General features: G+C 41.2%; 1 protein-coding gene across 1 annotated transcript in view; it reads right to left on the bottom strand.

The window, feature by feature from the left end:
- robo1 (roundabout, axon guidance receptor, homolog 1 (Drosophila)) overlaps positions 1–25,307 on the bottom strand; it is a 193,401-nt gene that overhangs the window by 136,620 nt on the left and 31,474 nt on the right. The window contains exon 2 of the mRNA XM_070905509.1: positions 3,344–3,433. Coding sequence (XP_070761610.1) covers positions 3,344–3,433 — 90 coding nt within the window. The remainder of the gene's footprint in view (positions 1–3,343; positions 3,434–25,307) is intronic.

Genomic DNA, 25,307 nt, shown 5'->3' on the forward strand with positions numbered 1-25,307 from the left:
CCCCATAAAAAATGCCACCTTCACTCCCAGCTGCAGATTTACAAAAACCAATAGGTCCACAACACCTCTTAGTAACACTCCCAGTTGGCTCGGTATATTGAGTTCTGTGGCATATTGGATGACATATTCTTAGCGAAGTATAAAAAAGGCTTAAGGCTAATGTATACTTCAGTGAAAATGTGGCATGGGACAAAGTGTCAGCACTGTGTCACGCAACACTCTGAATACATAGTTCAGTGATGGTATGTGTTCCTACTCTAGCAGGCAGGGGTCAAGCTCAACTGAGGCTTGTTTATATTCTTTGAGAGAAACGTCAGTGCGCTTACATGTTGGACATTTTGAAAACAAAGAAAATGTTATGTTTAACCTTGTTTAAAGGAAGGAGAAGGATCCCCATCTTTAATAGAACTAGGGCGATGGTGGGACATACCTCAAAGAGCATGCTAACGGCTAACGGCTATATATCAATCACCATGGTTCTTGCACCAGTCTGGTGGATGTTTTAGGTACTTGCTGTTACCCTCCATACTCTCAGCAGCTTTGATTTTCTCAGGGAATAATCTACATCCTACCTACACTGAGTCCTGGCTGTACAAAAAAAGAACAGTGTTTCAGAATCTGTGATAGCACAAAAAAAAGTCAAAACTGCCTTTGAGACAAAGTGTTGCATCATTTATGTCCTGCGACATCTCAACCAGCACTTTTTTGCTGAAGTATGAATTAGGCTCAAGAGTTTTTAGTCTAGTGTGTGTGTGTGTGTATGTGTATGCAGACACAGAATAGAAGAGACTTCATTTAATTGCATCAGTTGGCAAGTGTGAACAGGTTCAAAATCATACATAGGCTACACTGTCTTCATCTCTCATCACTGGCACCTTTCATATTTTCACTATAGAAATGTGGAATATGATTGTACTGTGTGTGTGTTGATGATTGATGATCTTCTATGCTATTTATGCAATCTTTGTGATTGTTCAGCAATATCAACCTTTTTGCATCCCCGGCTCTCAATTGGACTTGACTTTGTTCTCACATGACCCGTCTGTACATTCTTCAGTGCAGTGAATATTTTTTTTGTAGACATTCGGGAGCGACCGATTAGAGAGAAGAATATAATATGGTATTAAAGGAGTCTGGACTCCTCTATTCTGCAGCCACTCCGTGTGGCAACCTTCAATTCCCTCACTTTCTCTCCATCTTTATTTCCATAACCTGACAAATAGAGCGGCTCTCTGAAGATGCCGTCCTTTGTGATCTGTGACAAACGCAATGGTAGCTGTCAGCGGAGAGGGAGGATATGAGTGCTGATGTGCTCTCTGAAGTCACGCTCAGCCTTTCATGTCGAGGCAGAAGAACCAAAGACCTGTCTCCTCTGTGTGTGTCTGCCTGCCAAGCAGCGGCTAGCAAAGTGTAAATGCGAGAGTTTTACCGTGCCTCTCTAATCCACTGCCTTCACACAGGTCAGTCTCATTTATTATGAATGTGAAGTTCTGTGCAAAGCTCTTTGATATCAGGAAACAATTTAGACCTGGCTGAGAGTCAATGTCATGGGAGACCAATAAAAAACACTTTTAATGTATTGCGAACGTCAGGTCAGCATGTGGTTGCTTATAAAATTCACAGTAGGCTGTATTAGTCCCAGGTGACTACCATACAAGACATTTGCGTGTCATTGCCTAGTACTGTGCCAGCTGTTTTTAGTTTTATATGAAGTAAAAAAAGGTCAGGTTACAATATTAGTAACATTGACGCAAAGTTCTACATTCAAATTGACACATCTCTATCTTTTATTTCAGAGTTTAGTAAACGCAGTCTTTGTGGAAGGACATACCAACCTTCTTCCTCAATGTCATGAGTAGCAGTGAGATCAGATAAACAATGAAACTTACTCATAAATCAATTAACCTCTTTCTCCATAAAGGTCACAGAGATCACATGACGCTAGATACAATTAAACACAACCAGGCACCTAAAAGATGCTTCACTGCAACGCTTGAAGGTGCACTCCATTTTCACCTGAGATAAAACTGGCAGCTGTCAAGATTACCTTCACGTTCCATCCAGTGAGTCACGCTCCCTGAAAATGGAGTCTTTGGCAGCCGCCCACTTTGTTCTATCAGTGGCAGACTGAGGTATTAGGGCACATTAGTCTCATTTCCAATTCACTGACTGGGCCAGATCAATTTCCTTCATTTTCATGCACAGATGGGATTAAATGGCCAGATTAAAGATGAACTCCTGGCACTGTCCACCGGACAGATTTATCATTCTAAAGATGAGCGCAAATGCAGTGAGGCAGATATGACATGATTTTCCTCCTTAAACCCTCACTGAGAGAATGCCAAGTCTGTTGAAAACGGGGAACTTTGATGATATGCTAACTCAGAGTTTAAATTGAAAGATTCCTGCACTAATGGTGGTTTGGGCTCAAACTTTTGAAATGTCATTGATAAAAGGCGCAGCGTGATGCTGATGATAATGGTATGGTTTTCTTGCTCTGAATTTCAAGCAAAATAAAACCTAGAGCTGCCAAGCGTCCGCACACAGTGATGAACCTCATAACGGTTTTGGCAGTTAATTTAAACTTCCTTTTTCAGCACAAGATTTCCTGAAGCTGTGTGAGGTCCATTAAATCACCTAGGGAGGTAGATATCCTCGCTGGGACAACACACTGAGAACCCCCCAAAAAAACCCAACCAAAACACATGCGTCATCACTAATTTTCTCCAGACTTGAATCCTTTGTGTGTGTGCTCGTGTGTGAGTCAGTCCCACAGGTGAGGACCCCATTTACAGCTCTTTATTTCCCTACAGAGCTCTGGGGTCTGAGGAGATACCGGCTACATGATCTGATGCACTTGGGGTGCCGCTGTGAGCCTCCTTTTCCCACAATTCTCCTCTTTCAACACTCAAAACTGAGCCACTCTTAGCAGCAGTCACACCTTAAACATCATGTTTGAATGTATATTTGCCATGGAAACACATGGAAGCTGTTGTCCACCATTGAAGCTTATTTATGCTGTCCAAGGACTTTTTAAGTGTAGGAGAAATTCTGTTAGAAAAAATGACAATTGGCTCCTCCAAATGCATTTCATAATCCCAATTGTCAATAAAGGGCTTATATATGTTTGTGTAATAGACAACATAAGCTTTCTGATTATATGTGAAATAAAGCTCCTCATGAAGAGTTGAAAAGTCTAACTGTATCCTGTTTCAGTGCAGGACGTTTGATGTACTAAGTAACCCAACGTCATTTCTTCATGTAGGATCAACTTGACATTTCCAAGGGTTTTATGTGTATATGCAAGGACACATTAAGAATCATGGGAAAGCAGCAGCAGTACCTGTGTAGCCCAAAGAGTTGTCATCCTCGTGTTCGGTGGTGGGAGCTGGTGTTGCCCCTTCGGTGTCCCCATCCTGTGCGACTCCCGTCTCTGTCAACAATAACACCACAGGGACTGAGAACCCAGACGAATTATGCCCACTTTCCCCACCCAGGGTCCAAACCTCCAGCCCTCTGCATCCTTTACACAAGCAGAGAGCGAACACACAAAGTAGCGCCGGGCTCCATCCTTGTAAACTCTGTCTCTGGCTGCAGGATCTAAACACCCACATTGCAGTAAACAACCAAACATCCACACTCCCAACGGTTGTGTATAATCCAAGTGATAATTTCAGACACGCGTCAATCAATCATTGGGTATAGATCCATCAGAATGATGTGTTGATGCAGTCTTCAGCTTTTTTTCTCTGGGCTCAGCAGGAGGTTGTTGTGTTGTCCTGAGTTGGGCTTGAGTGAAAGTGTGTGGGTGTGAAACAGAGTCATCTCTCCTGTATCAATAGCCTTAAGTGGCTGCACCCCTACGGGAGCACATGGTCAGGACAGCGGAGGGAGGGTCAGGGCACACTCTGCATGATTGACAACGCCACTCTGCATGCACACACACACACCGTGCACACAGTCCTGATGCAAATAACAATGATGCACCATTAATTGCTAATCAGCTCCTTTTGATTCGGTCCCGTCTTTGTGCCTGTGTCTTCCCTGGAGTGACAGGTTGAGTGTGTGCGACAGGAGGTGTGAGGGCGGGACAGAGGGGGGAGGCGAGAAAAAGAGAGGCCAAGAGGGCCGGGGTGTATGTGGCTTATGGGGGAGACGGGAGGCCAACTGTGCCCTTATGATGGCTCTGTGTGAAATAAATCAGACTCAGCCATGCCCATTCTCTTTGTGGCCTACTGACAGGGGGTTAATTTGGGCCGGGTGGGTAGGGTGGAGGGGGTAAGGGGAATCTTAATCAAAGAGCATCCAACCCCTTTAGCTAACTGAGTGGCAGTCTGTCGGAAGTATCTGTTTCCTCAATGAGATCTGGCATCACCTCTGATAAATAGCAGACGGGCAGACAGAATCGCTCATTGGAGAGTACTTTAGATCACCGGAGTGTGAAGAAGAGGGTGACCCGTCATTTCATCGGCCCCTCCCACCATTAGATGACTGACAGAAAAAAATCTCCGCAGACTTTTTCAAACACAATGATGACCCCAAATCCAACTTTACAGCAGTTTTGGAGTCATCAATAATAGTAAACACAAAAAGCAGTGATCATTTCCCCCCCTGCTGCTCCTGTAGTGTTGCAATTAATGTGACAGTTAAAGGGCCTCATGCTGGGCCAAACCTATTATGTGACACTTCTCTGCCTCTCTGTTTATCCAAATAGCAGCATCTGACTGACAACACTAGAGGAGAGCAGAGCCTCTGAGTCACACCAAAACAACCACGTAGGTTAGTCAGTCATGCACATAAATGAAGTGCAATGATACACATAACACATGAGATGAGAACATGCTTGACATGAAGAAACAGAGACATCAAGGAGAGCCTGATGCACTGTCTGACACGTACAGCATGACACCAGTCAGACATATGTGCCGTTTTCAATCTGTTCAAAACAGGCAAATTAAACTCAAATGCAACATCTGCTTCTGACAAAAAAATAGTTTGGCTGGAACAAATCTGTTCAAAAATGAGGAGTCTTTTATATTTCTTCTCTCACAAAGTACACATACTGCCACTAACAGCCTTGTGCAAATCAAATCCAAAAGATGTTTGATACCTTCCAATGTTTAAACAATAGTTGGACACACTGATTGGCTGGACATAAAACTCTCATCGAAACACTATAATAAATATTAAGCCTATAAATTCTTGACATAGGAAATAAATTGTAATAACTTAACTCAGGGTCCAATTTGTCCCTGTTCTATGAAAACCATGTACATCCAAAACACCAGCCTTTCATGAGGTAAGAAAAACAGCCTTGCTTTCAGCTTTGTGACAATTCATTTTTAGCCATGAGTGTTTAAATGATTTAGCCCAAGAAGTAGGATCATTTTTTCAAGCCATAAAGAAACACGTAATCCTCAATCCACGTAAGCCAAATTTGGATATACATGGTTTTCACTGGACAGCAACGGTTTATTCCAGAGCTTTCAACCACATCTTACAGTTTTTATGAGCAGATAGAGTTTGCTCAGTTGTCATGGAGATGGTCTTCATTGTCTACACATGCTGATGAGGACAGTGAGTTTGAGTTAGGATAATTTTCTCAAAGACACTTAACTAATGCTAGCCCTGATCAAAACTAATAATAAAACTAATAAACTACTAGGATACAATTCTTGACAAAGTGTGCTTCATCTATTTTGCCCTAAAGCCTTGTACACTGGATCTGCTCTTTGTGTCTTCACATGGACTCTTCTTCTGTCTGAAGGGGCCACAGTCAGAGGTCCAATTAGAGACCACTTCAGAGGTCATTAACAGGTGGGGTACCCAGCTGCCCCTGGGGCATCAGGACAGAAAGTCAGGACTTGTCTCAATACCCCCTTTTTTCCCCAACACTGCACCCAGCCCCAGCTCCCCTGTTGGCTAATTAATAGGGCACATGTGCAGATAACCGACTGCTTACCAAAAGATACAAAAGCAGGCCTGCAACCCCCCAAGTCATTCATCTTGGGCCCCAGACTATAAGTCCTGGCCCCCGAGCCCTCCTCAAACATGAGAGCATGTCCTCTTTTCTGGGTCACAAGCCTTTCTTCATGGATCAATCCACAGGGCGCCATACAGGCTTTTGGCTCCGTTTTTATACTGTAGTCATAAATTATGGGGTCTACTCTAACTAGATTTGACTTCACTGGTTGTTTGCAACACTGCGGCTATGTGGACCCAATCAGCACGGGAGCCCCTGTACAACCTGACATGACAATAAACCTGATGTCTAACTTATTGCCCCTGTAGTCGAGGTTGTTTAGTTTGACAAACGCTGGGAGCTCTTAATAGATGTGAATGAAGAAGCTGGAGACGCTAGCTGTTGTCTCATTGTTATCTTGTCATGTATTGGCAGCAGCTCTCCGGCCCTGGCAGCCCGAAGAAGTGATGGATGGGCTTAAAATGATGAGTGTGGGGAGTCTGACTCTAGGGCTTGTTAACAGGACTGACTGATTGTTTACTGTAGGACAAGTTCCTTCACACAGCCTGATCAGAGAGGCGGCGTATTTCTGTAACATGACCTCAAGCAATTTCAATGATTAAACTGGTTTCTTGGAAAATGTTCTCCCCTAACATCTGTTTACTTTTTGCCTGATGACAGAGAGAAAATATGAACAGCCAACAAGAATACTTATGTGGGACAAAGCCAACTGGAATTCACTTCTTTCATTTTTAGCCTTGATTCTGCAAGTTGAACATTTAAACTTGGTCCCTGCTCCTGAAAACATAATCCATAACACCATTTTAAGACTTCATCATTTTGGACCTGGATTTAATAGTCCTCACTATTATTGGAGACAGACAAAAGAAGACAAACAGTACAAAAAAAGTATTTTTCAGCAGGAGCTAGTCTGTCCGCTTCATCTGTTTCCACGGCACCATCACACTCATTTCCATTTTGATTACACTTTCTTTGTTTTCTGCATGACTAATGGAGTTTTAATCAGGCCTTGAGATAATACATACACGCAGTGATCGCACACTGCTGCAGAGAAAAAGAAAAGGATAAAGTCAAAGTGGAGAAACATTTTTTGTCGATAACTCTTAAAATAACTTTAACTCTCAAAAAAGGAAAAGTCTTTCAGGACAACAGTCACATTTAACCACAAAGCCCTTGAGATTCATGTCTAGAGATGAATAGCATACTGTGAATAAGGAGATGGTGCATCTGCCAGGAAAAAAACTAAATAACTCAAATATCACCCGTAAAACCATAACTTGCCATTTTTACACTGGCTATGCAATACTACCTGTGGGCAGAACAAGGCTAGCTGCTTCCCCCTGTTTCCAGTCTTTATGCTAAGCTAAGCTAACTGGCTACTGGCTGTAGCTAAATATTTACTGTATAGACATGAGAGTGGTATCGATCTTCTCATCTAACTCTTGGCAAGAAAATGAATAAGCATATTTCCCAAAACTTATTCTTCAAAGACAAACACTGGACTCGCAGTATAAAAAAACAAGTCACAAAATCACTGAGTTGTGCTGCAGCTGTTGTGAGAAAGTGGAGCAAATGACACACTCTCACACTCCTGCACATCCACATGCACACAGACACTTGATGCAAGCTCTGCAGACCGATTGGCTCTTAACTTTCATCATGTATGAAACTCCACAACCACTGTAAAGTATATTAATAGCTAATTGATGATACCTCGAACTCCAGGCATGAAATAATTACTATGCCAGAGTCATGTACCATATTATAAATCACTTAGGGAGGGAAAAATTTATATACCATGATATGTATCATTACTGCATATATTTTAGGTCACAGTGCCAAGCCCTATTCATACCCTGGCAATAAAAAAGTAATTTTTATGTCTGCAATATAGTTGCCTACAACTAGATCTTAGGATTAATATACCAATATACCAATTGAAATATAAAGACTGATTACTAGTATGCCGTAAGAATGAGTATGGCTTACATACTGGAAAATTTTAGGCTCATTTTATGTGTTTGTCGAAAGTTTGTGTATGTGTTACTGAAAGACTGAGTGGAAGAAAGAGGAAGAGAGAGGGAGAGATTTGATTATATCCCAGCCCCAGTTTAACTTTACACACTGCTATTATGTTTTCAACAGCTATTTACGATTCTAGCCATGATAGTGACAGTGACAAACTGCAATAATCAGGACTATATTAGTTCCCATGGGTGAACTGCAGTGAAAAGCACATTTTAGCAAATGTTAACAACTGATTTTGCAGGTATTTTCCATGAAACCCTCTGATGTCCTTAACAGTCACATTTCATTGCTCCAGCTGGAGAAAACATCAGTGCAATGACCAATGGATAACCATTTTGATCAGACAGTTTGTGAGTGAATGGATGCACACGGGATTTCATTATTGACAGTTACACTGCAGTTGTGTGTATTTTATCTCTTCCCAAACGTGGTTTCGTTGGTTACAAACAGTAAACACATGCACGTCAATCCTCAAAGTTGGAATGTGACTGGTCTCTGAATGCATGATCAGTTGATTGTGGTTAAATAGAAGTGCAAATGTCAAGGAAGAAATATGTGCCAATTCACTTACTGATAGATGTGCTTGGAGGGCATCAGCAACCAACCACAAAAAGGAAAACAGAGAGACAGTTCCAGGGCAAAGAGTGCTGATTGGGTGCTAAATATTGCATAACATCGAACTTCTGTGCAATTGTTCAATGCCAAGCAGCCTCACAGGGAGTTAGCAGCTCACACTGTAACCGTCACGGCTGCTGTCAGGGCAGTTTTATCCCTGGTGAGCATGTTAAATTGAATGAAGGGCTTTTGTGAAATACTTGCCACGGATATCTCGTTCCCACACCTTTACATTACGCAACACGTATTATCATGCCCACTTGAAACTTTGCTTCTCAGCTTTGTTTAACAACATTGACGTCAAATAAGTTCAAAGCCGGCAGGCAGTCTGAACTTGCTCTGACATCCCGGTGGAGCTGAGGCAAGCATCCTCTCCAAGCTGCCAAAAGCCAAGATGTCCATCTCGATGACACTGGGATACCTCTTCTGCCCAGAGAGAGGCAGATTGAAGGAAGGGGAACGGAAAGAGAGAGAGACTTCTCTTAGGTGAGAAAAATGAGTTCTTTCAAGGATTTAAAGTGCTGTAGCCAAGGTGAACAGCTTCTGAGTGCTTGTTATGTATCAGTCTGATCTGGCGTCTGCAGCTCATGGTCATGACTCATAAGCAGCTTGTCGGCTTCTACACCACCACAGCCGGCAGACAACTGACCTTCTATGACTCACTTTAAAACCTGCTTCTTGAAAGTACTGCACCCTGCACCCCATTCACATACCAGGAGATTTGTTTGCATTTGGGGGCTATTTGACTGAGTGATGACAGTTTATACTTGTTTCTGATACTTTCTCTTGTCCTATATGTGAAAAAACTCCCCATTGTTTTTCACTACCCCAATTACAAAGAGGACGCGAGACAAAAGGAGGGGAAAAAGTCATGTATAAGAGAAACTGGAGGCTTATGACTACGGCAAATGAGTTTAGAGGGCAGTGGAGCAAATAATTCAGACCTCATTTCAAGGCTGTGGCACATTAATGACAAACTACAATGATGTTACCTTTCCCTGCTTTGATTCACTTAATCAGGCCCATGTGCTCTAAACACACACACACACACACTGACACACAAATTCAAAGGGAAAGGAAAGGGCCCTCAAACTGAATTCACATATGTTTTTTGTATAATCTTTGAAAATTCCATCAGTATGTTAATGTGAACAATTCTTTCCCAATCGTAGAGACCAAAAACCAAGCCTCTAATCTGTCATCCCTCCCAGCAACATTTTCTGGAGCTGCTCCACTGACAAAGTCTGTCTTTCCAGGCACAAGGAAAAATTTCACTTGAGCTTTTATACTTACATGAGATGTATTCCAAAGTAGCGGTAACTGTTTTCAACCAGAAAATGTCACCATAACTGCTTGGCCTGCGACCCCCAGACTTGTTTATGCATTTAAAATGTAACTGTCCTGGTTGGGTTGGAGTAATTTTGCTCATTTTGTTGAACAAAGATGGAAAGACTTGATAGTTGTTTATCATCCCCAGTTCACCTGTGCCCTCAGTGCCTGACAAAGTGTCTGACAAAGTGTCTGCCTCGAGGCTGTTTGTGCCATTAACGCGAGCCAAGGGGAATTCTGCAAGTTTTTAATTAGAGATCCAGAGAGAGGAAAAGATCCACCAGTGATGTATAACCTTCACAGTCTTTGATGTGATGACACCCGGCTTTCAGTTCACACTAGGGCACACCTTTTAATCTCTTTCTTCTCTAAAGCTGTGTTATGGTCAAAACAAATGAGCAAACATGAAATGCACCTTGGTTTGGCAATGTTTGCTGAATAGTTCCACTGACAATATGTGGTTCACACTATGGCTTTTTCCTGACCTCCTCTTCAAAAAAACACAATAGACAATAGAGCTGCTGTTATATAATAATATGCCCATGCATATATTTATTTGCATATTTTCTTTATCTCTAGGCTCTCTAAATATATTTTATCAGAGAGGCCAACTCTCTATATGTGTTCAAATATTTAAATGTGCCCGATATACAGTATTTTCTTTAGGTCTGTTGAAATATTTTTATTGTGCCTTTTTATTACATAAAAACATGAGCAGCATAAATACTACAAACTTTAAAATACTCCAAAAATGAAAACACTTGAAAAGAAGTCATTAGTTTTGCAGGTATTTGGTCATAAACCAAAGAATTGGGACAAAATAACATTTTGACCTTTTGATAGCACTAGATGAAAAGTCGGGGATCACCAAAGTTGTTACAATTGATCCTTAGAGGAACATGAATGTCTGGATCAAATCTCATGACAGTACATCCAAAGAGCTAAAAATATAGAGCCAACAAATAACTACAGGTTTCTTGTCAGATCACTTGTAGGAGTGTTTCTAAAGAATTCCACTTATAATATCAATGAAAACACTTGAAAAAGTGAATAAGAGTAATTCGGATGACAATGTCTGTACATTGAAATTGACTTTAAAGCTATAATGTTTGCCTGTCTAAAATGTCCTCACTTCCTTTATTGTGCTCAAATTATAAAAACTAACACATCATTTCTTGTTGTTTAGAAACATACAGACATGGTACTTTGCACACAGCAGTTTAGTAATGACTTCAAGGTAATGATTATGTTCATTTTTCTGTGATTGCCTGTGTCACAGTTCAGTCACCATCTGATCTGAAGTCAAGCAAATTGAACAAACAGCAGGCGCTATCTCCCTTTCCCAGCCTCTCTCTCCCTCTGTCTATACACACATTCTCATCCCACCACGGATTGGTGCTCGTCAGGGAGGAACATGTGTATGCTAATTTGCTGGAGCACACACCAACTATTCACAGTCCAATGAGAGAGTGCAGATAAACCAACTTATGCTCTCAATATGTCTCGTTCTGATTAGAGGAGATGGAAATGAGGCCCTGAGAAGATGTGTGGTGAGAACATTGCAGGCGTGCAGCCAGTTTCTCAGCACAGAGAAAGCTAACAATCTCAGTAGACAGCCAGATCAACACCGGCAGCTTAGGTAGCAGAGACTGTGCCAGGATCTCAGCGCTCTTTGCCACAGATGTGCAAAGTAGTTGGTGAGACTACAAGGGGACCATAGAGATGGTCCAAATCTGCAGGCGAACATGACAAGCATCACTCTTCTTTTGTTGTTCCAAGTTACAGTAGTTTACAGCTGGGAACAAGGATAAGTGTCAGCAAGCCTGTGGCATGGCTTTGATTTTGGTCTATGTGACACTGGATAGGGATACTCAGACACTTCTCAAGTGTGTCTAACAGTCTAAAAGTCACTGGAAAGGAATGTAAGAGAAGTTGTTGGTAAGCCAGCTGAGATTAGACCCATTCATGGTCTCATCTGTTGTTAAAAGAAGGCCTGTGGCATTGGCAGGATAGTTGTGTTGAGCTAAAAGAAAGACAAATGATGTGTTAACATATACAGAAATGAAATTCATTAGGTCGTTGAGTGAAAAAAGGCTTAGGATGAAGGAAATGTAGTCTGTATCACCTAAGGCGAGTTTTGAGTTAAGATACATAAGGATGAAGGCTGGATGAAGATTTATAATGTGAGAACTCACCGTCTGCTTTCTCTGACAGGTTAAGCCATACATTTTCCCCCATGGAATTCAGAGAAACAGTTGTAAAGCGGTCAAGTGTCATTTTTTGAAAATGTCCTGAGGATTTTTAGAACCAACCACCCCTCAAAGGTAAGGAAATAACTATTAGTGCGTATGGCTGCTGACAACATGACCTCAAATATACCTTTAAAACAACATCCTTCCATGCAATCCTTCCAACTGTCACCTCACTAAATCAAAGCCTGTTTCCACCTGATATCCTGCCAGTGGGTGTTCAAATGACGACATAATTATAGGTTATAAACCATTTCATAATATTTCATTATGCATTTGCCCTAAATCATTTCAGTAGAAATCTTGTCAGAGAGATTTACACAATTAATCCTCAAGGATATATATATATATATCTTTCAACATATTTATTAACCTTCTACTTTAAGTATCTTTCATTATGATTATCATCAGAGATAAATTGGTCTGCATCTGTGAAGACAGCATAAAGTGTTGGCACAGAATTTCTGCATATGGCACATAGACTGCAGAATCATATGCATGTTTGTATATGGAAATGGATGGATACCAGCTGTGATATCCACGCCCATAATTCATATGGAAATTACATCAAGAGTGGATATATGATACCATATAAAGTTTGTTATCTTGGTTAACCCTAAATAGCATGCTCCCCACTGTCACAATGATCCAGTTGCATCAACTACTGTAATATTTTATTCTCTTATTGTGTTACACTGCTGTCCTGATCAGTTTCATGGGGAAATTAAACATTTCCTTTGATGTTTACTCGCTCATCAGTAACTCCTGAAATATAGATATAACCCAAAGAAATTATATAATAATAATCATTTCCCAAGAACTACTAGTGTCAAATAAACCCTGCAATGGGCTTCTCAGGCATGATGATTTTTGCTCGCTACAAAGCAGTGGTGTCACATGACACATGGGAATGCCGAGGCACCCGAGGGCCAGAGGCTGTGAGAAGCAGATCGTAAATCCAGAAAAAGGCAAGAAATGCAACAAAAGACAAAGTGCAACTCTCCACACCTCCTGTCAAGACCTCATACAGCCCTCCCTTCTGTCACCCCTTCACCACACACAATCAGCCAGATTTATTAGTGGCAGGTGACTTTCTGGGTTGCAGCTAGGTTATGGACTGATGTGCTACAGTGCAGGGTATTACATTACCATCTGTTTGTGTTAAGCTTGGGCACATAAAAAAAAAAATCAAGTTCATTTTTATTTCCAAAGAAACTAGTCATACTGTCCTTGAAAGATGAGAATGTAAGAAGTGGTCGCACACAATACTATGGCGAATGCAACTGTTCATACTTTACTGCAGTAAATCCACAGCATTGTAAATCATACAAGACACCAACAACATTTTTGTTACATTCAAGAGGGCTACAGAGGGGGAAACAAATGCCACGGTGTCAGACATCTGGTGGTAATATGTCCAATAGTGCCTTCATGTGGTGTAGGACTTTTTCTGTGCTGTTTCACTTCTATCCTGCAACAGTGCTGTGTTCTCAATGCTGAATAGGTCTGTTTCCAGCATTACAGAGGAGAGTGTAAAAGTAAGCAAGTGCATACAACAATGTGGTAACATTATTCAAAACTGGAGGTAAAAGAAATACGTGGCCATTTAGATCATTTAGATAATCACCCACGGTCTCTTCAAAATGAAGATACAAAGAGAAAGTTCAGTATAATAACACCGACCTTGTCTCATTCCAGATTTCCAATTAGCAAATTAATGAGAGGGGTTCATTTTAGGTTTTATGGTGTGAGGCTCCACTGCCAGTCTTCATTAGTGCTGATTAGTGCCTCTGCCATGGCTGGCCTCTCACTGAGTCATAAGTTGTGGGAGATTCCCTATTGTTCTCCTATTCACACTGCACTCATAAAAGTCAGCAATATATTGCTTTCTTGGCATCACAGCGTTCAGCGATGTTACAGCAAGACAGTGTCTCATTTTACCAGTTATTTCCAGCAACTGTAAAAATGTTGAAACAGAAGCAAAGCCAAGACTTTCACATGGACCTGCTGGAGATTGAATATCTTGAAGTGTAATTTCTTGCAGTTACGTGTGAGACTGCCACATATGGTGAGAGTGAAGCTTGATTTATCATTGCGAGTGTAATCCATACTCAACCTTGGATTCTGCGTCTCCTTCGATGACGCCAATAGACGTTGACTTCAAACCCAAAGAAAATCTCCTTTCTGTCTGTGTTGTGGAAACAGATGGCTCGAATATCTCCACACAGGCTCATAGTTAACCAGTGTTTTGTGAGGAATGTATTTCCATCACGGCCGCGCTGATGCTGGTGGACAGAGCTGGGGATTGTTGTGAGGAAATGATGTGTGCAACTGCTGTGTCAGCGACAGAGGGATGCTGATGCAAAGGCCGTCTCGGTTCCCACCATGGAAGACCAGTCACTGACACAGCTGGATAGTGCTTACACTGATGTGGATCTGCCACTACAGCAGCCATGCGGACAGGCAGTATTGGAATAGTTATTAAACTGATTTCCAAATACATTCTGTGGGAGAAAATATGTTTTTGTTTATTCAATGTTGCTCGAAAAGGTTCTATAAGGTCAAGGATTGTAAAAAAAAAAAAAAAAAAAAAAGGTATAAAAAAGGAACCATACAATCCAAATAAAATGAAAATTGCAGTGGCTACTACGTTTTTTCATTACAGTTCCATCTGTGATCACATCAAATTCAACGGCCATTTCTGCTTGTGTAGCTCATAAACCTCCACTTCCACAACTCTCAGCCACGATGCCTCTGGTCAATGGCGTGACAGAACATGTGTCTGAGACAGGCATAACAACAGAGTGCCTTGAGTGTAAAGATGTTCTACTCTCTGGAGGTGTGAGGCCTCTCCTGTAATTATCACTTCATCAGTGAAGTAAAGGGAAAACAGAGGCCCCAGAAGATTTTTTTTTGTCTGGGATGGTAAACAGCTTGCCCCGTCTTTGCTGTGGTCGGACGGTAGACTTTGCTGCAGTCAGCCAGACAGACTGCATGCCCTATGCATTTATGTCTGAGTGCCCTACAGTAGGTATTTCAGGAAACCAAAAGACAGGCTGTCTCATCAGCGCAAACGGTAATGAAAGAGCTGACAAACTGCACTTTAAATTGAACTCATTCTGTCAAACATGAATATTTTAATGTGTATGCAAAAATGCCTCTAGTATTTCTTTTAAACAATGGCAGGAAGCATAAAGCTATAAAACCTGAAGATTAGTTTTTGTATTACCAGAAGGGCAAACATATGATATTTCTTATCCGTCTAAAATATTTAAAAAAATGTTTTTCACCACATTTTCACTTTCCCTCCGATTACCTCCTCACTTTAGCATGGCCAATTTTCTTGCACTGCACTTCTTGCCACTGGAAGAACTGTTGATAAGGGTGTAGACAATCATGTTTCTCTTCTGATACACATAGTATTGGCAGTCTTTCATCACTTTCCAAAGTGAAGTTTCACTGGGTAGTCCGAACATGCCCAAAGGTTCACATTATCCTGTCCAGATACACCTCCTTGAGTGTGGAAACCCTGACCAACCAGTACGATTCATCAGTGCAGCGATAAACACGATCCCTCAACATCACCAAACCGGAGGGAATCAACACTTTATGATGCCTTTGTTTCTGTTGCATCTGCTCAGATTTTATACCATAAGAAGCAGGATTTCATTTTTTGGTGGCTAATTCATTCATTCAACAAAATGTATTTTTTTTTTTAATGAGATGTTTTTAATATATAAATAAAACTTTTCGATTTACAGCCTGTGATGCTGTGCTAACCAAATATCAGCTACCCAAGCTAAAAATATTTTTATGTGAAATTTAAACTATGCTCAATATTTAAAAAGCAACCCTTCACACCTCTAGAACACCGAATTACAACACATTTAAACACACAAAAAATGTTCATAGTAATCCTTTAGTTATAATAAATGGCATTATGCATTGTTCTTTACATCCAACAAGTTTATGCGTCTATATGTAGACTATTAACAGTTAACTTCTGTTTGGTCTTTGTTTAAGTTGCAGCCAATCTGGACAAATAAATAAAGTCGCAACCACTTAATATCATCTCCACTATTCCTATTTTTAATTGTTTATGAATGTGGTCTCATGCTGTTATGCAAATGCGATTGCAAATGTGATACAGTTTCTCAGCATGAAAGCTTACAAAAATACCCCAAATGGTTGAAGGTCTACAAAATGAGTGGCGTCAAAGTAACGGGTGTCGGGACTAAAACAGAATACAAATGAGAAGTAAAAGGACATGTTTTTTTCTCCCCATTTTGTCATTTTATATGTCTCGGATCCAGATGTGGAAACCAGGGCATTTGGATGTGCAAACATTTGCCTATAAAAATGTTGAAGAGAAAGTGGCGTGAAAAAGGAGAAATAAAACATCAAGGGGTGGTACCATTTGATTTTTAACCTCTGAAGACCTGCCTCAGCTCTTAATGACCCTTGACCCTTCATATCCTCAGAATCCCGGATCCCTGTGCTTTCGCTCTGGCCCACGCCTGTCAGAGCCCCAGATTTATGGACCATGTCTGATCACAGTGTCCACCTGTTTTTTCACTTCTCTCTGCTAAAAAGTTTCAACTCTTCTCATAATTCACAGCATATGAGGTTGTTTTATTTTACATGAATGCAACAAACACTTGAGGACTTAGCACAATACCCATAACAATTTAATACAGTGTCTCACTGTTGGGATTGTAAAGTGAGCAAAAAGTAACCGCAAAACAGGCTTAGATAATGCATTATTAGACGCAGCCTTCTGTGAGAGTGAAACACAAATAGCTTATTTTTCACATATAGTGATAGAGTCAGGTGCCTTACATTTTATGTACAGTGGTGAAATGAATATTCAGGTACTGAACCCAATACTTCCCCTGATTACATCTCTCCTTCTCCCCTTTCCCAGCCCAGCACACCACTAAACGACCTTCCACAGCCTTGTTCCTGACCCTGGTGCTCATTAACCCCTCAATAGTGAAATATAGGGTGAGTGAATAAGTTTTTTATATTAATTAAGATTATTGCATTATATTTTCAAATATTAGATACGGAAAATAAGTGATGGACATCTTAGAGTAGAAAGAAAGATTTGGACCTGATGCTCATGTGCCATGTGCAATAATTGCCTTACATGCCTGCAAAGGTCTTCTGGTTGGTGCTATGTTTCTGATGACAGTGTGTCTGAGGTTACGACTGTCTGGACTCCATCGGGCCTCTGATCCAAACCACAGGATTCAGTCTACAGCTCATTATCACTCATTCATTCCCTCCAACTCCATCAGGCTGCATGTCACTGTTGCCACCTATTGGATACACAAGTTCATGTCCCTGCATATGCCCTTGGAAAATAATTAATGCTAGCTACATGGTAGTGTTGGTACCCTAATCCAGGCTGAAACCGAATGTATGTAGGCAAAACATACGTTCAACTACACATTACAAGATCATTTGTCATGACAGTCATCCAGGCCCGACTGTTTTTGTCCCACACACCACAAATGTAATAAAAATGGGAATACATCTATATCTCTCTACATCTTTGTTAGCTTTTATTGCAATAATAAGCTGTAAAGATATTCAGATTTTAAATTGCATCCATGGAAAATGGTCCATAGTATATCTGAAATAAATAAGCGTCTTGTACTTTGATTGAATTTTGAGAGGCAGCCAGTCATATTTCTGTGGCTTCTATTAGCATCCAGAGCAGAGTAAATCAGCCGTGAATCCTATAATCTTCCTCATCCATCATAAGGATGAGGCTGTGTCAGAGAGGAGAACCAAAACCTCAGCAAACAGCACGAGGCTGGTGGTCTGTACTCTGTGGACTTGCAAATACAAGTTGGACCAAAGCTCATATTTATGCATGAATACTGTAAATATACTGTATTAATTATGAATGATGATGTCATTCTGAAAGAGGGTCAGTCCATCTGTTTGCAGCAACACAACTAACCCACTCCTGAGTACTCTTTTAACTTGTCCAGCAAATTTCTGTAAGAACCCAGAGGGAGAAGATGTGAAAAGCAGGGAGTAAAGTTACAGACCTTAAGGAAAGGATTTCACAGAGGGACATATCTAAGCTGTGTGGACTCGAGGAGACAACTTGTCGCTAAAAATAGAAAATGTGATATTTTATTTATCATGTGCGCACACTCACGCATGCACATACACACACTGAAACGCACGTACATGCATATGCACACTCAAATCCCGCTTTGTATGTTAGTCCTACTGTGGGTTCATGTGCTAGCCTGTGTGTGTGTGTGTGTGTGTGTGTGTGTGTGTGTGTGTGTGTGTGTGTGTGTGTATGTGTGTATGTGTGTGTGAGATGTTGAGATAGAGAGATAGAGATTGTGTGCCTACGTGAACTATAAAAGGGCACATCTTACTCTGTCAGAGAGAGGAGCTCTGCCTTGCACAGTCTTAGAACAGATTTAGTGTCAGGTAGCAAATAATAGCTGGTGACATTATCACTTATATCAGCAGGGTGCCTGCATGCATATCACTATATTCTTTGTGGGCTGCCAAATGGAACTTTTGTGTGCAGACTGCAGCATGCCACGTTCAGTATCCAAGAGACGAGTGAGATAAACCCATAAACACTTTTATAGGTAACATTTTCACATTTTAGTGGTTATTACAGATAAAGCATTTTTTTCTATATGCTGGATGAGGTGACATGATTAGAAAACACTAACCACGAGATAAAGGTTGTGGTGATTCTGTCATAACCTGGGCTGGGACGCAATACAGAAAAACGAATAATAATAATAATAATAAGACACATTTTAATGATTTTAGAATGCCTCTGACTTATGATTTAAATAATGTTTATACTAACACTTAAACATTTAAACTAACTGATTTGTTGGGGCAGCAAAAACAAGCTGTAAACACAAGAGTGACATATTATCACCTTTTAATTTTATGCAGAAGCAAACAATTGTGTATTTACACATCTAGCAGATATGGAGCAACATTAGCATTCGTTTGGAGCTGTGTTTCCGGCCACCTGGCCAATGGAAGTCCAACATTCACACTCCTTTTAACTCCCCCACCAAACTCTCAAGGGAAATATGAGGCTTTTGAGCAGCTAAATGCTACACTATTTTTACAGCTGAAAACAGCTGCCTGCTGCATCTGGAAATGATGCTGATCAGAGTGGTGAGAGAAAACCAATACACTGAGGTTGTGGGCCATAAAATCAACCCCCTTCATATACATGTAGTCATTTGATCTATTGTTAATATAAAAACATTGATTAAAACACCTAGTCTAATTTGTCTAAAGTTGTCTAATTTCTCTCCGGGGATCAATAAAGTATTTCTGATTCTGATTCTAAAGTTGCATTGATAAGTACTCCACAGAAGACTATCCAACTATTTTTGAAATGTGTTCTTGGATTCAGAGCTATAATCCAAAGCAGCACTGCATACCTGTGTTTCCAGCGGATGTTAACTAAGTGAAACTTGTAACTGCATATTAATGTTCATCAGTGTGAGTCTCTCTGCTCCAGGTTCACAAAGAGGTGTTGGTTCTGGTAAAGGATGGCGCAGACTTAGGAGTTCCTGACCACACCACGAATGTATTACTCCTGCTGTAAAGCAGCACATGTTATCAGTAAAGTTGATTGACAGGGAGAATGTATGCCAGGTTGTTAAGTACTGTATGAGCAGTGTCTCTGGTGCAAGAGAGTAGAGGTTGGGGTCAGAATATAGTACAAAGCTCAAGCTGTAAGCAGTACATTTTGCAAAAATCGTCTCTCCTATATTTTATCAACAGCTACAAATCAAATTTTTACTTTGTAAAATATATTCTAATGTGTGTATGAGACAAGAGTTTTCTTGTAGTGGTGCAGGTTTTTGTAAAAGTACATAGCTCATATATCACGTTCAACTTGTTGTCTCTCAGCACAATTTTCTGCTGGTGGACTGGCTAAACACAGCTCACAACTCATGCTGAGAGCCCTATAGAAATCCTGACAGAATATTTTAAACATGCAAATACTGTAGATACCTTAGAATCCATGATTTTGTTTTAGCAGCAAATAATGCACCAAAGTCTCTAAACTTCCTCCCAGTTCCAACTCATCTTTGAGCTGTGTTGAGTTAAACATTATTAACAGTAAGCAGGGAGGAAACTGTGGGATTTGAGGACACTATTGTACTTTACAGAATTAGCAAGTGTGTCTTCAAGTAGCCAAAAATAACACCAAATACAAGACTTCCAGTGTCATTGCCGTCTAGCTGTAAAAGATATCACTTTTCATGCCACCCTGAGACCAACTCATGTCTCCTTGGGAAGTCAAGTGACCTGCTTTACGTTGACTTAATGTCTCTTCCATCCCATTCCAGTCATTTAATCTTGGAACAGTATCAAGATAGCGATCTCCCTTTAACCTCCACAGAGGGGACGGACACAAAGGGACACACTCCCCACTTCATCACTCAGCGTCAAGCAGTGGTGGCATGCCAAACAATCCCATTAGCCAGCAGCCAAAAGCCTGGGGACAGCAGCTATGTCCTGAATCAACCTCAGCTCTCTGCTCATTTGAACATCCTCTCTTCTCCCGACATCCATGCACTCATGTGTCAGCATGTATAATGAACTCACTCAGAGCTACACCCAGCTTTTACTCTGAGGAAATAGGCAGTCCCATCACTCTGAGTAGCTTTTTACAACTCAACGCTGATCAATTAATGACTACGAATGAGACCTTGAGAGATATTCATACAGGAATATTAGAGTGATGCTGAGAGAAAGAGGAGCGCAGGGAGAGGGATAATAAACTTTGAATTGCAACTCACAGCAAATCCAACAGCAGAGAGGCACTTTCGCAGTCACGTCCATATTGATACCTCTAAAAGCTGGCAACACAGGCCAAGGTCGCTAGCCTCATATAGACGATTTATTTCACTCTCATATCCAGGTGCCATAGAGAAATGAGCTGAGACTCAAACAGCACCCAGAGTAATCAAAGTGGCACACAATGTTTAGTGCTTCCTGGATCTGACTTCACAAGTCCAGGGAATGAAAAAGAATACTAAAATACAAGAAAGAAAAGATGTTGGACCCTGTTGGTCTTTTCTTAAGCTGAAAAAGTGCGAGGAAGAGAAGGATAGAAAGCAAAGAGGAGGGAAAGGGAATAAAGTGTAGCAGAGGGAGGAGTTACTCACGGCTCCTGTCACCTTTCCACCTCCAGCTTCCCTTGTACTTCCCCGAGCCGTCCCCTGGTAGACAGAGTCCACTCAGCACCTCCGCCAGCACCACCAGCAGCAGCAGGGGCATCCGCCCGCCAGCCATGCCTGCCTCTGAAGCTTGCATCGGGGCTACAGCAGAGAGTCGAGGGCCATGGGGAGTGCTGCCCTACACTCAGTCATATCTCACACAGCTGTATGGAGAGATCCAAAACAACAACAACACGTCCTCCACCTGCTCGGCTTGCCCTGGAGCGTTAGCCCTGGCCCACGACACTGAAACCCCAGCGGGGTCACACACTCACCGCAGACACCACTCCTCCTCCGGGGGGATTGGAATTATCCTTCTGAGAGCAATAGCTTCACAGACTGACTGTTATTCCAGCATTGGGAGACAAGCAAAGTAAGCCTGAATTTCTGGAGATTCACTCTGAAATATTGATCTGGTCTTTTTTCTCTCTCTGCACTCGTCCTCTTCCTCTTTTTCAGTGCCTCTTGGAGTTAGGGAGGTATTTATCGCAGTCCTGGTCAAAGCCTCAAACTGAGCTCAGTAGTAACAGCTCCCATGAGCAGAGATAGCACAAGAAGAAGCAAGTTGTTCCCCCTCTTGCATAGCAGAAGTTGTTCAGGTCACAGTGTCGACCGGTGACACTGATGGTGACACATCACTGATCCAGCAACAGCCAACTCTTGTCAGCCGCACCAGGCAGTGACTGAATGAGTGAGTGTGTCGAGGAGTGTGTGTAAATGCATGTGTGTCCTCCCCCTCTCTCTTCGTCCACCTACCACTCGTCTCAGATCACATGAGGCAGTGTTGATATGAAAATAAGGAATAAATCACAGAGATAGTTCACTACAGAGCAGCCTTGACTTTGTCAACAGAGCGTCTGAGAGAGAGAGGGAGAGAGAAGGGGGGGTACATCTAGCAAAGGAGGGAGGGAGTGAGGGAGATATGAAGGAGAGAGACTGAGTGAGACAAGCGTGGGGGATTGTGAATAGCAATTTCTCAAGTGCAATGTCTCTTGCGCTTTTGCACGTCCATGATGCACGTTCATGAGTATATTTTCATCGTGGATACCCGCACAGCATGACTGAGCTCCACGGTTGTAACCTGTGCAAGAATATGTGAGTGTGTGTGTGTTACTGAAGCAGTATTACTGTAATCTAATGCTTTCCCAGATTTAAAACAAACAAAAAAACCTGTTATGCCTGCATCCCCAACCAACAGACTTGCCCAACATGCACCTGTATAGACAAGTACGCAGACCAGTTTGACTGGGCATTTATGTGCATGTGACAGTAAATCTGTAATTGCTGCAAATTGATACCTGCAACATAGTTAAGAAAAGATGTCTCAACAATTTTACAAAACAATTGAATGGTTACACCGTGATGTAACAAGCACAAGCTACATAAGCTACTCTTTGATATTTAGAACTGAAAAAGGTGTCACTTGTTCTTTAAGGTGATTAATTTCCCACCGTGAAATCAAAATTTGAAGAAGAGTGAAACCTGAAATGTTCATTGTTTATATTACTATATTTCTTTCTTAGCATGCACTGTAGGTTTGTAATGAGGCTGATATATGCACTTGCATTGGCTTCCTTTTCATGACAGCATGCCACTAAGTTAGACGAAAAGTAAGAGTAGCTTTAAACAACTTTAGGCTGATTTAGGTACACAGTGTTGTACACAGTGTACAACCTCAAAAGAAATTGTACTGTATTTTAATTCTATATGAAATAAACTAATTACATTTTAGATGCTTGATAGCAAGTGCAGTCTCTCAGTTGTCTGCACCTGCAAGACTTCTTTCAGGAAAAAAGACTCCCACAAATTCTCCCACGTAATTACCACATCTTTCTTTCGTTAAAGTGTCTTACAATTGCGTATATTGGGTTAAATGTGTACAGTGCAGAGATACACAGTATGCGCACGCACACGCACACGCACGCACACACAAGCACAAGCACACACACACCACAAAGCCTATTTTTGTAAAAAAAAAAAAAAAAAAAACAGCTCAGCAAGTCTGGGTTTAGAGTTACACTGCTCGTTTCCTCCGCCTGCCCGGCTGGCAGGAGGCAGGTGAGTGCAGGTTAACGTGGAAAACTGGAGGTGTCAGCAGAACCTCCCCCCTCTGCCCTCCCCATGTCTCTCTCATATGCCCTTCATTACTGTTGTGTAAAATGCCATTACCAAGTGTAAACTGCTCCTAAACAAACATCATGTAATCCAAATGAATGGGAATTTACGGTGTGTGAGGTCTGTTAGATGAAGAAGAAAACATAAATCTGTATACTGTTTGCTGAATGTTTTGTCACAAGCTACTGTAAAATATAGCAGGATCACCTGATGTTGTTATTTTGTTGAATAATGAGGACAATGCCCTACAAAAGTGCCCCTATTCGTCAGTCATGTAATCCCGATATAGTGGCCCTTAAGGACCATGCTCCTGGAGATGTAATTAATCGCGTTACATTAGCCACTGATGGAAGTCTGATTAAAACAGCTCTCTAATGATTAGGCCTCTGGAATAATTACCACTGCAGTGAGGACAGGGCACTTCAACCCCTCAGGACGCCAATCTAACACTCCTACTACCTGCGAAATGTCACTGCTAATGCCAGCTGCTTGGAGACTTGGACAATGCAATGCAAATTCTATGCAGGGAGAATAAATAGCGTGGCAAGTTGCAACAGAGGCAGCATTTACAAATTGTCTACAGGCAGCCTAATGTGTATGTTTTAAAGGTGAAGTGTACCTTTGCTAATATGCAGCCTGAGAAAGAGATTAGCCTCATGTTTACTCAGAGCCAAAGGGTGAATAACATGCCCAGAAAAAACACACAAATAACTTTCTTTGTCAGGGCATAGAGAATAGATACATTGATAAAAGATGATTACGTCAACTCTCAGCACAGTCATTATAGACTTAAGTTGGGTTCTTTTGTTTTGTGCACCAAAGAGAGGCAAGCATCAACTTGTGATGCTGGTGTCACAAAGAAACTTTCGTATTTTATTGGATCCCAGCTGAACACACATGTGAAATGTCTGTGTAAAATGCAACTTCCATTTCTTGCTGCTTTACAATTCAAATTGCTCCCATTTAGTTGTTTCTCAGCAAATGCTGTTGCTAACATGCTATGTATCCACAGTATTATTTATCTATTTAGATAGGTTGTTGTGTATTAATCATAGTCTTATATGTAATTCTAATCTGCATAAAAAATATTATATTCCAAATGTAATTTATTAGCCCGACATGGCTGCTGTATTCTGAGTGTGTAAAATATACATCATATTGCTGGCACAAAAAGCACAACAGCTGTGTGGGCGCTTCACTGAAAGATTAAAACAGCACACAAATAAATCACATACATATTGTAAAACAAATGACTTAAACTCATTCACATAATCACACATGGTGACTAGCTCTGGCAGTTTTGCTAATTAACATTCAAATTATGGGTAATCTCATAGCCAGTTACCATGAAAGTACTGCAAAGCTGCATGTAGTTTTCAACTTGTGTTTTCTGAACTCAACTTGAGGCCGTTTTAACCACCCACCTGAAAGGTCAACGGGAAAATATGAAGTATATGTGAGAAATATGTTGTCATTTGGTAGCTGATTCTGCCGATACTGCTCCTCCAGATCTCAAACTAAATGTTGCAAGGTATAAAACAGGCTTCTTTAGTGCCTCCACAACACTGTTGATCTCTGGCACATCCTTGGACTTACTTATCTACTACATCTGGCAGAATTCACTTTGTCTCTTCGGGGATCACAGGTCTTACACACATCTTGGCAGCTGCAGCGCCCTAAAGGGTCAAACCTCTGCCTTATCTTGCCGCTCCCAGTTGTTTGTGTCAACAATAAGGCATGAGT

This window comes from Enoplosus armatus, chromosome 5 (genome assembly GCF_043641665.1).
Source record: "Enoplosus armatus isolate fEnoArm2 chromosome 5, fEnoArm2.hap1, whole genome shotgun sequence".
In the NCBI taxonomy this organism is placed as follows: domain Eukaryota; kingdom Metazoa; phylum Chordata; class Actinopteri; order Centrarchiformes; family Enoplosidae; genus Enoplosus; species Enoplosus armatus.